This window comes from Erpetoichthys calabaricus, chromosome 16 (assembly GCF_900747795.2).
Source record: "Erpetoichthys calabaricus chromosome 16, fErpCal1.3, whole genome shotgun sequence".
In the NCBI taxonomy this organism is placed as follows: domain Eukaryota; kingdom Metazoa; phylum Chordata; class Cladistia; order Polypteriformes; family Polypteridae; genus Erpetoichthys; species Erpetoichthys calabaricus.
In genome coordinates, this window is record NC_041409.2 from 67,863,772 (window position 1) to 67,876,786 (window position 13,015).

Consider the following 13,015-nt stretch of genomic DNA (forward strand, 5'->3'; position numbering starts at 1 on the left):
TGCTAACTAGCCAGTTAGAATCGTCGCCTTGGGCACGTTTCTGGCCAATCAACGTTTTGTATTTCAGATTCAAACGGTAGTTAGCGGAAGGTGAGTTTGTTTCGATTTGGAATTATTTTGTTCGGAGAATTGTGCTTATAAATAGTGATTTTAAGTTAAAGGAATACTAATAAAGCTACAGGTGACAGTCTCAAGTATCTTACTTATTTATTTGTGTCAAAATGCGAGTTTTGCTTCCTCAGCCAAGTGCGTTGAAATGTGTGTCTGGCTTGGGAATAGTTTCTGAAAACGCATTGGTTTGCGAGGCAAAAAAAAAAAAAATAAAGTCTCCCAGGGGGGAATAAGGTTGCACTTTTCAAACCACTGTTAAATTGGACAGGATATATATCTTATAACCAAGAGCAGAAACAACAAACAGCATATTCTAATTTTGAGGCCTGGAGTGTTTCTGAAAATTCCGTAGTGCCACTTTACTGTAAACGAATAAGTGGTAGTTCAGTAGGTTTCATGCATTTTTCAGCTTCCTTAGCGTTAGTGTAGTTGATGTGCCTTTTAAGCTAATGTATTTTTTAGGGATTGGTTTGTCGTGGGTTTCAGATGTTCACTTTATTTTATAACGAAATAAAACAATGTATTCGTGTCATTTCAATTGAGCACGCTTGTGCCTTTCCTTTAAGTTTTGCTAAATGCACTGGGAGTGTTCAAGGTGAAGGCGTGCAAGGTGTTAAAATACTGATTAGAAAGACCCCGTTTGTCTGGTCGTGTCGAGTGCTGGGTTTCATGAATTATATACGCAGCATACTGCTGTACTTGTTATATTATTTTCATTTGCTTGATGGGATTGTGCTTTGTTGTAGTTTCCCATACAACACGATTTTAAAAAATCTCCTATAAAAGTGAGAATTCGTAATGAAGTATTTTGTAACTATGACATATTTGAACATTTTTTTTTTAATTTTTTTTTGCTTTTCAGGCAAACCTTGGAAATGCTTTTGTTGTATTCTGAGGATAACTTTGTATTCTTTTCACCTTGTTAACCGCATGTTAAGTAAATCGGAATACAAGATGTTTATGTCTCCAACAAAAAACCCCATTCACAGAAGGGAAGCCCTGCTCCCAATGGGTGTACCCTTTGATGACATCATAACTTGTGCTACTCCTGTGAAAGAACTATTGAAAAAGGCTGGGGTTGACCGCAGTGACTCAGAGAAAAATGATGGTCCTGTCTTAGAAGATAAAGCTGTCCAGAAAAATGTTCTGGAAAGGCCTTTAAAGGAGGTTATGCAGTCCACACTAATTCATGAAAACTTTAATATTGGTTCTGTGCCACGTGTGTATTTTCCTGACATCAGTAGTGTTGTGAACAGTTCTCAAAGTAGCTTAGACATATCTAATAATTTCAAAGGCTGTGCCTTAGAGACACGGATGAAGAAGCCATGTGCCCCCCGTAATGATAATGCAGATTCTAAACACTTAGAACAGTTTTTTAACAAAATAAAATTTTCAACTGAATGCTACGGTGCCAATACCAAGAAAGAGACTAAGAAACAATTTGATCTATTGCTTGAAAGTTCCAAAAAGCGGAAACGACAGAATGCTCCGTACACTGAAAAAAATCCAGTTTTGCATAAATCACCAGCAAAACGTGGCCAGTATCCTGGAGGTAAATCAGAGTTTGCTGATATTCGAAGCTCTCAAGCAAATGAAGAACAGAAGACTTTTTTATTTTCATCCTCTAATTTCTCTAGCAAAAATGCGGATTTGCTATGTGAGGTGACCTCTGTTCAAGCAGGGGTCACGGAAGATTGTGTGTTTCCAGGTATAGTAAGGTGAAAGTAGGCTGCAAAAGGCCTATATCAGCTATTCAAGACAATTTTGTAATTTAAAGGCATTCTTCTTCTTGTATGTTTTATTATATGTTAAATGTTTATATGTTATATGTTTTATTTTAGCATCTTTGGTTTGTAGTAACAGATTATATGGAGCTACCAACATTCTGAATTTTTTCATTTTGTGCCCACAAGTTTTTAACTTTGTTTATATACAAAACTGCTTTAGTAAAAGGTTTTTATTTATTTATTTATTTTTTTTTTAAATGGTAACGAAGATATTAAATTCTTTACTCTCTGTTACACATCATTCCTGCATGTTATTGGTATCTTAAAAAAAGATCATTCTTCTGAATCACTATGATGAACACTCTTTAGCCCTCCATTTGTTTACAAGACAAAGTAGAGCATCCACTTTACTTTGTTCTCAGCCTTGGTTTGGAATCATTTGAATAGTAATGCAAGCAAGCAGATTTAATTATGTGATGGCAGTTGTGGGCATGGTATATCCCATAATTTATACGTTAAAAAGGAAGTGTATTGATGTAGTTTTATTACTATTATTTTATTCTGAATTGCATTCTTTATTGTCTGTATGTATCATTTGGGGAAATGTGTTCATCTTAGTTCTAAAAGTGCAAATCTATTAGTTGCATTCAGCAAACAGGAGTCAAGGTAAATTAACCATCTCAGGTTGGTTCCTGCCTTCCATCTGATGCTTATAGGATTAGTCACCTAACCACATACCCTCACTAAAGCCTGAGATCCTAAAATTATAGTAAACAGTTTTGAAATCTATTTCAATTGATGCAATAATGTTGAGAGAACATTTTACGTGTGATCAATGTGTGTTCATAAAATGACTCCCAACTTCACTGAAAGATTTAACCTACAAAGTTGAGAGTATCATATTTTTGCTTTGATAATGTTGATTTAATGTTCACCATATATAATTTGCATTACATTGTAAGCAAAATCAGTCTATTGAAGAAAACCACTTTGCTTTAAGTGTATGCTTTTTAATTTTAAACTCATACATTTTTTTAGGGAGACTTAAGCAGATACCAGCTCTTTTTTTTGAGGTGGCTTACAGAGTAATCATTTGTTTTATTAAAATGTGGTAGTACATCATGTAAAGCATGTTTGTGTTTTCTTTCTGTGCCAGTTCAAAGAGAAAGTAAAGTCATCTTATATGGTGTTAATGGTGAAAAAGAATTGCCAACTAAAGGATCTCCATGCACAGAAGCACTAGCAACTAAAAACATTCAAGCACTTCCTGGCTCAATCCATATCGAGAAAACAAAAATGGATGAAGGTTGGTCTGCCTTGCTTGATGCAGTGTATGATTACAGTAGTGCTGCTGACCCTGGTCTCTTAGGTTAAGGTGCCTTGTCTAGTATTCATAGTATGTCTCAAGTCCATAGTGATCATTTTAGGCATTTGCTTTTAAAGATGTGTTTTTTGACAAATGTAAATAGCTGTGTAGTCCTTAATTGGTTTTGTGCAAATGCTCTGTAAGAAAATGTATTCTAATGGCTTTCCAGGAGAGTAAGCTTAAGTTATGTGCACCTTTTTTACTCTACATCATCTTTTTCAATTCTAAATTTGCTTGTTCTTTCTGTCTGGAATAAACATGTCATCAAAATGTAAGGTTTTATAAATATGTGTTTACTTTTGATGGAGAAAAGAACTACTAACGATTACTTTTTGTCATTGTGTTTCAGTGCCAGCAGTATCAACTGGGAGACGTGTAATATCCGACATTTTCACAGACCAGCAAAATTCACATTCATCTGATATGATCGTGGATGAAAGACAGGAAGGTGGGCTTTTGTGTTGTTTTTTTTTTTATCTGTTCATAAACTGATCTCTTTGACAAAGTGTATTTAGTTACCAGTTGAACTAAACTGTAATAATTCATTACCATTGCCTTTATTGAATGTTTCAGTGTCATCTATGCAATTTAGAGAACAAGAACTGCCTAATTTTCTAAGAAGTGAAAGGAATAAACAATCTCCATGTAAAGTAGTTTTTCCTGCTGAGCATAGGGAGCATGACATCAGTGAAGGTATGTTTGAAATAATTTTTTGAGAAGAAATATATATTGAATTACTGTACAGTAATCCCTCCTCTATCGCGGGGGTTGCGTTCCAGAGCCACCCGCGAAATAAGAAAATCCGCGAAGTAGAAACCATATGTTTATATGGTTATTTTTATATTGTCATGCTTGGGTCACAGATTTGCGCAGAAACACAGGAGGTTGTAGAGAGACAGGAACGTTATTCAAACACTGCAAACAACCATTTGTCTCTTTTTCAAAAGTTTAAACTGTGCTCCATGACAAGACAGAGATCACAGTTTCATCTCACAATTAAAAGAATGCAAACATATCTTCCTCTTCAAAGGAATGCCTGTCAGGAGCAGATCATGTCACAGAGATAGAGAGAGACAAAAGCAAACAAATCAATAGGGCTGTTTGGCTTTTAAGTATGCGAAGCACCGCGGCACAAAGCTGTTGAAGGCGGCAGCTCACACCCCCTCCGTCAGGAGCAGGGAGAGAGAGAGAGAGAGTTTGTTTTTCAAGCAAAAATCAATACGTGCCCTTCGAGCTTTTAAGTATGCGAAGCACCGTGCAGCATGTCCTTCAGGAAGCAGCTGCACACAGTGCAACGTCCCTATCGTCTAGGTGTGCAAACAGCCCCCCTGCTCACACCCCCCTACGTCAGCGCAAGAGAGAGAGAGAGAGAAAAGTAAGCTGGGTAGCTTCTCAGCCATCTGCCAAAAGCGTCCCTTGTATGAAATCAACTGGGCAAACCAACTGAGGAAGCATGTACCAGAAATTAAAAGACCCATTGTCCGCAGAAACCCGCGAAGCAGCGAAAAATCCGCGATATATATTTAAATATGCTTACATATAAAATCCGCGATGGAGTGAAGCCGCGAAGCGCGATATAGCGAGGGATCACTGTACTATATTCAGATACTCTGCGCTGCTGAATAAATTATTGAATGTATTGGTGTTTAAGAAAGCACTTGTTATTGTATAGTAATTTTCAGTTGCTTGTGGTTTGGTTCAAAAATTGCTTTATTTTTCACATTTATTATTGAGTATCACTTTATACTGTAAGATGAAAATCTGTCAAAAACACAATAAAAAATAAAGTAAAAGAACTCTTCACAATTAAAGTGCACATTTCAGATGTTCAGTGATAATGTTATAGCCTCTTTAGTGTTATGTTTACGCCCAGAAAAATGAGTCAAAAACATTGACATTTTTTCAACAAAAAATGTTAAGTGTAAATAGATTTTCTACTCTGTGTTGACATTTTGGTACAGTATGTCTAACGTTCACTTCTTTCCAGATTTAGTATGTATCCTTTGTATGATATGTTATGAAGTAATAACCAACGCACAACCAGATGTTTTAATCGGAACAGTAGAAGATTGTTTCTTTGTGCACATTTATGTTTTTTCTGTTGCTTGAACATAATGAACTAGAATGACAGTACCTGATCGCCACAAATGATACACCCCTTTTGTCATTGTAGTTTACCACAATACAAGGCTTAGTGATTTCCACAAAGTGAATGTTTGACAGTTGATGCATTGTGAACAGTTCTTACGGGCCAACATATATCTTGTTGTTCTACTTGACCACAATGATTTGACCTTTTTGTCATGGACATACTTATGCCCTTTGATAGCATTATGTGACTGAAGTCACCAGGCATATCACAGTGGTTTAGTTATACAGTTCGGCAAGGATCAGTTTCGCTGTAAAGGTCAACGTCTAATGACCAATTCAAATTCTCTGTTGCTTTATTCAACTAATGGTTTAGTTTCAGTTTTTTCTAAAATAGACTTTATAGTTTCTTGTTTACACGCCATTGTTGTTGAAGGCTTTGTCCTACTCATGAATATTAATGAATTACCTTAGAGTGGCAAAATGCATAGAAATGCAGGTATTCATGATTTTTTTGCAGTATGATGTCATTTCATCCACTAGATGGCAACAGAATGCTCTCATAAGATATTTAGTATTAAAACTGTAAATCATATCATATCACCCCAAATTTGACTCAGGAATAACCATAATTACATAGAATTCCCAGCCCAAGTCATGTTCGGAGTTAATGCCAACAAGGTTAATAAATTGCTTAGTGAAATTACCAAATTAAACTTGTGCTTTGCTGTCCCATCCAGGATTTGTTTGTTCCTAATGCTGTTGTGGTAAATTTTGCCTTCCTGCTACACTTCAGTTTATGAATTGTATTAAAAATGGCCAGCAGAAAATGTTGCTGGCTTATGTTATTAGTTAGAGCTTGTTTTGGCAAAACATATTATTGAATACTTTATATCGAAAAGGGGACTTCATATTAGCTTACATCTGAAAAACATAGTGCAGAGACAAACTGAAAATGATTTGATGTTAATTTGAATACTTTAATGTACTGGTAGGGTCAATATAATGTTACATTTTAATTTTATTTCAGGCACAGTTTTCTCATTCTGTGTATCGCTATGCTACATAAACTGCCTTAGCAGCTCAATTAAATATTTAACCCATTTTATTTTTCAAGGTAACTTTTGTGCATTCAGCTGATAAGTGTCCTTAGCAGAGCTACTGTGTGTGAAGTTGCAGCATTGTGTTATATGAAGAAATCATATCTATGAGTTTTGATGGAAGAGTTCTGGTAATGGCTATATTTGATATTTAAAATTATTTCAAGATGCTACCTATATTACAGTATCTTGGTGCCTGTTTGTTCATATGGATGAGGAATTGCATTCGACTAACTTGGAGGCAAACTTTTTCCTTAAGAATTCCTTTGCATTAGTCTGCGTTGTAATCCATTTCCCAAGATGGAGTAGAGCATTATAGAAAAATTTCATGTTCTTAAATTGCCTTTCCAATAATCCTTTTTTTCTCCCAGATTTTTAATTTCCAATTTACCAACATTTAGAGGAATTAAGCAAAAAAACACCCACTAGTGAGTGCACTTGTTTGGTATGAGAGATTTTTCAGAGTAAATTGTTGAGCTTTTGATTGGGTTTCTGTAGATATATTCCTATATCAAAATTATGAAATGTATTTCCTTTTGAGTTACAGTAATGAAGTACAAGCAAATGAATCATATTTAATTCTGTCATTTTTAAGTGGTTGCACTTGTACAGGCTTAACAGCTGAACAACCAACACACTTCTCTTAGTGAGAATGTCTGTCAAGTTTAACATTCGCAAAGAGAACTTTACCAAATACTGTACCCATTATTATATAGTATGTTTAAAATTAGTTAACATATTGTATGATTGATATTTTGATCTTTTTTTTAATACTTGTAATTTTCTGTAGTTTGGCTACTATGTGTACAAATTAAACGGAAGTGTGTGCATGAATACCATGATAATGCATGCAGTATGATCAATTACTAGTAGTAGAGACGTTTCATTTTTTAGCTGAATAATAATAAAAAAAAAAAAAAAAAAAAGTCATTTTTGTTATGAAGTTCCACTTTATAGTTCACTTCCAAATGTAAACATGAAACATGAACCTTTGGGAAACTTGCACAAAATAAACTACTGATACTAAAAGAATAAGAGTTTAAGTGGTTTGTACAAGATATTTGTTCAGTTTAATGCATTGAAAAGTATACTTCAAAAGTGTCTCAGAGGTGGAGATTGTGCTACCTGGTCAAACAAAGTTTATTTATTTTTTCAGGAATCATCTCCTCTGATGCACAGTGAGACCATGTTCAACTACATCATGAACCTCCTTAAATTTAACCTTAGTTTTAAATGATAGAAATTCATAGGTGACAGTCTCTTACAAATAGTAAGTACTGAAGATGTAGTTAAAGGTAACCTAGATAATCCTCAAAATTGGGCAAACTCTTGCAAAATGCAGTTTAATTTAGGGAAGTCCAAATTGCTACCTGCAGGTAGAGGTAACATTAATTAGAAATACAAGATGGAAGACACTGTAAGAGGGAACATTTCTAAAGGATTTAGAGGATTACACTGATGACAAATTCTATTGCCTAATTTACAAAAGCAAGTAAAATCCCAATTATTAGGTTATATTTTAAATTCTGTTAAAAGAATACTCCATTCAAAGATGACATTTTTTTATACATTGTTACTCCGTGTACTTTTGTAGTGGTGGCCAAGAAAAGTTTAAAATCTCACAAATGTTTTCATGCAGAATGGAGAGAAAGAAGCTCATGACATAATTGAAGACATCAGTGATCAGTTCTACAATAGCAATTGATGGGGTGACAAAGGTGGTAAAAATCTCACATTGCTCATGTCACACAAATAAACAGGAAAACTAAACCCTCATTGGAATCACTTTCTCAATCTGAGACAGGACCTTTAATCTACAAATGAGATGGAATAGTATGTCTTCAATTCAAAAGTCAATCCAATAAGGTTTTAGGTTTCCTTTATTGTTTGTGCCAATCATTCAGCAAATAGCTAAACATGTTTTTAGGTGGAAAGCTTGTCACATGTTACTGCCAAATCTCACCAGTCTTAAGTCATAGAGCTGTCACTAATTTCAAGATTGTTTCTAAGTTTTCACACTTAGTCTAAGTTGGATATTGTGAGTAGCACAAAGTGATGGTCGTTTTTGCAGGCAATTGAAGTAAAGAATTCCAGAATAAGAACAGGTGTATTTTGTTAAAGTAATCAAACAGCATTGATGACTCGGTTGTAGTGTGTTACCTTTGAAATTTTACAATGATTTATAAATCAGTTTGTCTCAAAAGTGGCCCTTGCAATTCCTTTATTCCCCTTCCCAACCAGGAGTAGTGACGGTGGGTGTTCGAGATTGTTAGGCCACTTAATCCAGTAATTTCAACACTGGAGAAATACTGAGAACTGTTTCAAGTAAATTGAAATAATGTATTTGCAGACACTTTTGGTGAAGAGTGCTGAGCTGAAAGGCAAAGCTCTTGATTTACTGATTAATCTTTGTCCCTGTCGTCGCCTATGCTTATGAGCTTTGTGTAATGGCCAAAGAACTAGATTGCAGATGCAAGCAGCAAAAGGGAAAGGGGCTTCTGTCCCAGGGTGTCTGGGTTAATTAAGCCTTAGAGCGAGGGTGAGGAGTGCAGACATTTAGGAGGAGCATGTTAAGTTGGTTCAGCCATCTGATTAGGGTGCCTCCAGGATACCTCGCTGGGGAAGTGTTTTGGGCATGGTGGTCTGGGACCATCTTGATATCCCCCCACCGGTGGAGGTGGCGGTGAAGAGGGATGTCTGGGCATCATTGCTTAGACTGCTGACCCCGTGTCCCAGACCCATATAAGCAGCAGAAACAAATGTTTGGTTGGTTTAAGGAATGCTCTTTTATAGTGCTGGGCGGTATACCGGTTCTTACGGAAAACCGTTTTTTATTTTTGTTATGATATGGATTTTTGTTATACTGCAACTCCGGTTTAAATTGCCTAAACGACATTCGGAACGTGACACAGCGGGAAACTGTTCACGTGGGGACCTTTTTCACTGCTACACTGCTAAATGGGTAGTGGTAGTGTAGGTATTGCACTCTGAAAATGGACAGAGAACATTCCGAAACTGAAACTGTAGCAGACGATAAAGTTAAACATGATGACACAGAATAACTTTTGCCGAAAAAAAGGAGTCGCGTCCGTTATCTGGAGATACTTTGGTTTTAAAAGGTCAGATGTGGACCATTATGTTCAAATGTGTAAATACTGTTTCTATAGTACTGGATAATACTGCAAGCCAAGTTGTACATGTTTTATTTGTTTTCAATACTGTGTAATGTACCTGGGTACTGTGTAATAGTGTGATGACATGTTGACTTTATTCTCGACATTTCTACTTTATTCTTGCCGTTTATGTCAAGATTAAAGTCGACATGTTGACTTTATTCTCGTAATTTGCCATTAAAGTAGAACATCGTAAAATGAATATTTAATTTACTAGATTTTCTCAAACCCTGTCATAAGTTATATAGCACATTAAATGCTTTGTGTTAAGTGTTCCCCGAGCCATGTTAAATCGAGTATGTGCTTCTTAAACTGACTTCCTCTTGTACTGAGGAGGCACCCGCAGCGATCGCCGCACAGAATACATTCACTTCATGATATTCCTGCTCTCAGAACATTTAGAATGCTAAGATAAATACTTGATATCATTTTCATGATGAAATGCATTAAAGCATGTATTAATCATGTGGGGGCATGGCGGCGTGGAGGTTGCACTGCTGCCTCGGGTGTACCCTGCCTTGAATTTGCATGTTTTTCTAGTGGGTTTACTCGGCGTGCTTCAGTTTCCTTTCAAAGTCATGTAGGATGTGGGATTTTGTTATGCTATATTGACCCTGCTAGTGTATGTGTTGCTCGTATTCACCCTGCGATGTGTTGGCGACTCGTTCAGGATTTTCTCCTGCCTTGCACACAATGTTTGCTGGGATGGGCGCAACCCTGAATAGATGGCATAATTAAACATGTATAGCGAAGATATTTTTAAAGTTCTGAACACTCCGTGGGCTAAGTTTATAACTAGTTTCAATTTCACAAAGACATTTATCGTGTGGTGATTGGTTATGTGGAGAAAGTAAAAGGAAGGATATGAACTGGGGTTTTGGTACGTCAGGCAGACAGCACGCGTGCAATAAAGAAAGCCCGCTCAGAAGAACATCCTTTGAATTCTGTGTTCGTCTCTGACCACCAGATCACAAACCCAACATTTACACAATATTTAAGTTAAACCTTTGTGATACTCATTCATACATCCAGTTTTTTGGAGCCTCATCACACCTGCCATAAAGTTCTCTGCACTGAACGTACACCTGGGGACCCCTTACTGCCAGGGAGCAGCACAACCGCCTCACTACCATGCTTGTTTTATACCTGCTTTAATGCTTTTCATCATAAAATTGATATCAACTATTTATCTTAGCATTCTAAATTTTTAGAGAGCAGGAATACCATGAAATAAATGGATTCTGTGCAGTGATTGCTGCCTCCTCTTAGTGTGGAGGAAGTCAGTTTAAGAAGCATAGTGATTAACAACTGGGTCGGGGAACAACACAAAGCATTTAATGTGCTGCATTAACTTATGACGGGTTGTGAGAAAATCGAGTAAATTAAACATTGATTTTAGGATGAAGTTTAGTTTATGACATTCTACTTTAATTATGAAGTAAACTATGAGAATAAAGTGGAAATGTCGACTTTAATCTTGACATAAGCGTCAAAATTAAAGTGGAAATGTCGAGAATAAAGTCAGCATGTCGACTTTATTCTTGACATATACTGGTAGTTTGTTTTTTTTCTTCCCTGTCTGTATTTTTTTTTTTCTTCAACGTGGCCCTAATGCACTTCCGTAGGGCTATACCACAAATAGCATTATACAGTAAATGCAAGTTGCAGTTTTATTATTTATGTATATAGCTTAGCTTGAAGCAAGGTCCATATTAATGCAGTTTGCCTAAATGATGGTACAGTTGGTAAGGATGTCATCACAAAGTTGCACTTGTTTTATTTTATTTTATTTTAATTTGGTGAATACTGTGTAATTCACCTGGGCTTGAAGTAATAGTGCAGCTATCAGTAATAATACTATTATTTATTTTATTATTATTTATTAGTTTAAATGTTATGCAGTTTATTGATGGTAAAGTTGTTGAAAAAGTCACTTTAACGTGTCAGTGGACAGATATGGTTAACATTAACAAAGTGTAGTTGGTTCACAAAAAATATTTACTATTTATTATTTTCTAAGACATTCAGTGCAATACAACTTTTGACAAGCTCCTCTAGATATTTTACTAAGTCTAAATGCCTCTTTGGATGGTTGAAATGATGTTGTCAAAATCATAGTTTAAGTTTTTGCAAAATTTGTTCAATAAAAAGGTTCTATATTTTGACTGCAATTGTCATGCAATGTGATTCCTTCTCTTTAGTGCCACCCCCTTCAAAACTATCACTTTATGGGGCCATGCAAACCTGGATTAATATTTGTGTGCACATTAAAATGTTTTTTTATACAATGTACAATTCTCATAACAGTGGAATAGGTTATTCTTAGCCAGTGTACTGCAGTAATTGCAGTAGAAAATGTGGTTAACATTCACTCATGCATGGGGAAAAAAATACCGTCCAATACCGTGAAACCGGGATAATTTAGAAAAATACCGTGATATAGAATTTTGGTCATACCGCCCACCCCTACTCTTTTATTAACTCTGCTTTTTTTCCTGCTCAGAAGAATGCAGTCGTGGAGCTTGAAGCGGGCATCTCACAATAAGTTTTTTTACTTTTTGTATCTAGCAGCTTGACCTTGTGACAGAAGCTTAAAAATCTCACCCTTAAAGGGAGATGCTGTCAATCACCGCCTTCCCCTGCTCAGTCCAGGAATGAAGAAAGCTTCCATATGTTTAGTTTGTGGAAATGCAGGCTGTAACAAACGACACATATAGGACTAATATGTGTGCAATATTTTAATATGGCAGTGCTACTTGGATTTGTTTGGTGATGCTTCATTAACAACATGTGAAGCGCAGTCAAATTAGCCAGACTTAATAAATACATTTAGGTGTTACATTAAACATTTAATTGCAAAAGCTGTTATTGCGTTAATGTCGTGTTCATGGTGATCAGTCAGCAGACCTATTTTACACTAATCTCTAAATGACCAATTAGTTTGCCACGTAGCTTAAAATTTGTGATGCTGTAATTTGCTAGTCTTAGACTTTTTTTTTGTTCTAGCAATTTTGCACTTCTATTCTGGTCTGCTAACATTTTTCACAGATTTATTGCCTTTATGCATTTATGTTTTTGTTTTCCAGATGATCAGGATATAAGTATTCTTTTAGTGTCATTTGATGGGGATGAAAGCACTGATAATGAAGCATCTAATCACACAGCTAAGACTGACAGTAATCCCATGGATATTAGTTTGGAATTTCATAATTCAGAGCGAAGGTCTCAGAGACGTCCACTGTCCTTTACAAATAATAGCCCGGCAAAAGCCACTTATAATGGTGTACTTGAAACCCCTGATGTTCAAGACTTTGCAACCAGCCCAAAGATTTACATACCTAGAAGTAAAAACCACAAAAAGCAAAGTGAAAAAAAAGTCCCAGAAATAAAAGTGAATGATGTTACAGATGCAAAAACAGAAGTAAGTGTAATTTATTTTGGTTTTCATTT

General features: G+C 35.9%; 1 protein-coding gene across 4 annotated transcripts in view; it reads left to right on the plus strand.

Annotated features, from left to right (window-relative positions):
* The first annotated feature begins 13 nt into the window (after positions 1–13).
* The window catches only part of mis18bp1 (MIS18 binding protein 1), a 62,379-nt gene continuing 49,377 nt past the window's right edge, over positions 14–13,015 (plus strand). For 2 of the 4 annotated variants that reach the window (XM_051919906.1, XM_028821703.2), the window contains exons 1-6: positions 14–90; positions 974–1,819; positions 2,995–3,144; positions 3,554–3,652; positions 3,778–3,897; positions 12,652–12,986. In XM_051919906.1, the coding sequence (XP_051775866.1) occupies positions 1,042–1,819; positions 2,995–3,144; positions 3,554–3,652; positions 3,778–3,897; positions 12,652–12,986 (1,482 nt within the window). In that variant the 5' untranslated portion in view covers positions 14–90; positions 974–1,041. The remainder of the gene's footprint in view (positions 91–973; positions 1,820–2,994; positions 3,145–3,553; positions 3,653–3,777; positions 3,898–12,651; positions 12,987–13,015) is intronic. The other 2 variants (XM_051919907.1, XM_051919908.1) reach the window with 2 other exon arrangements.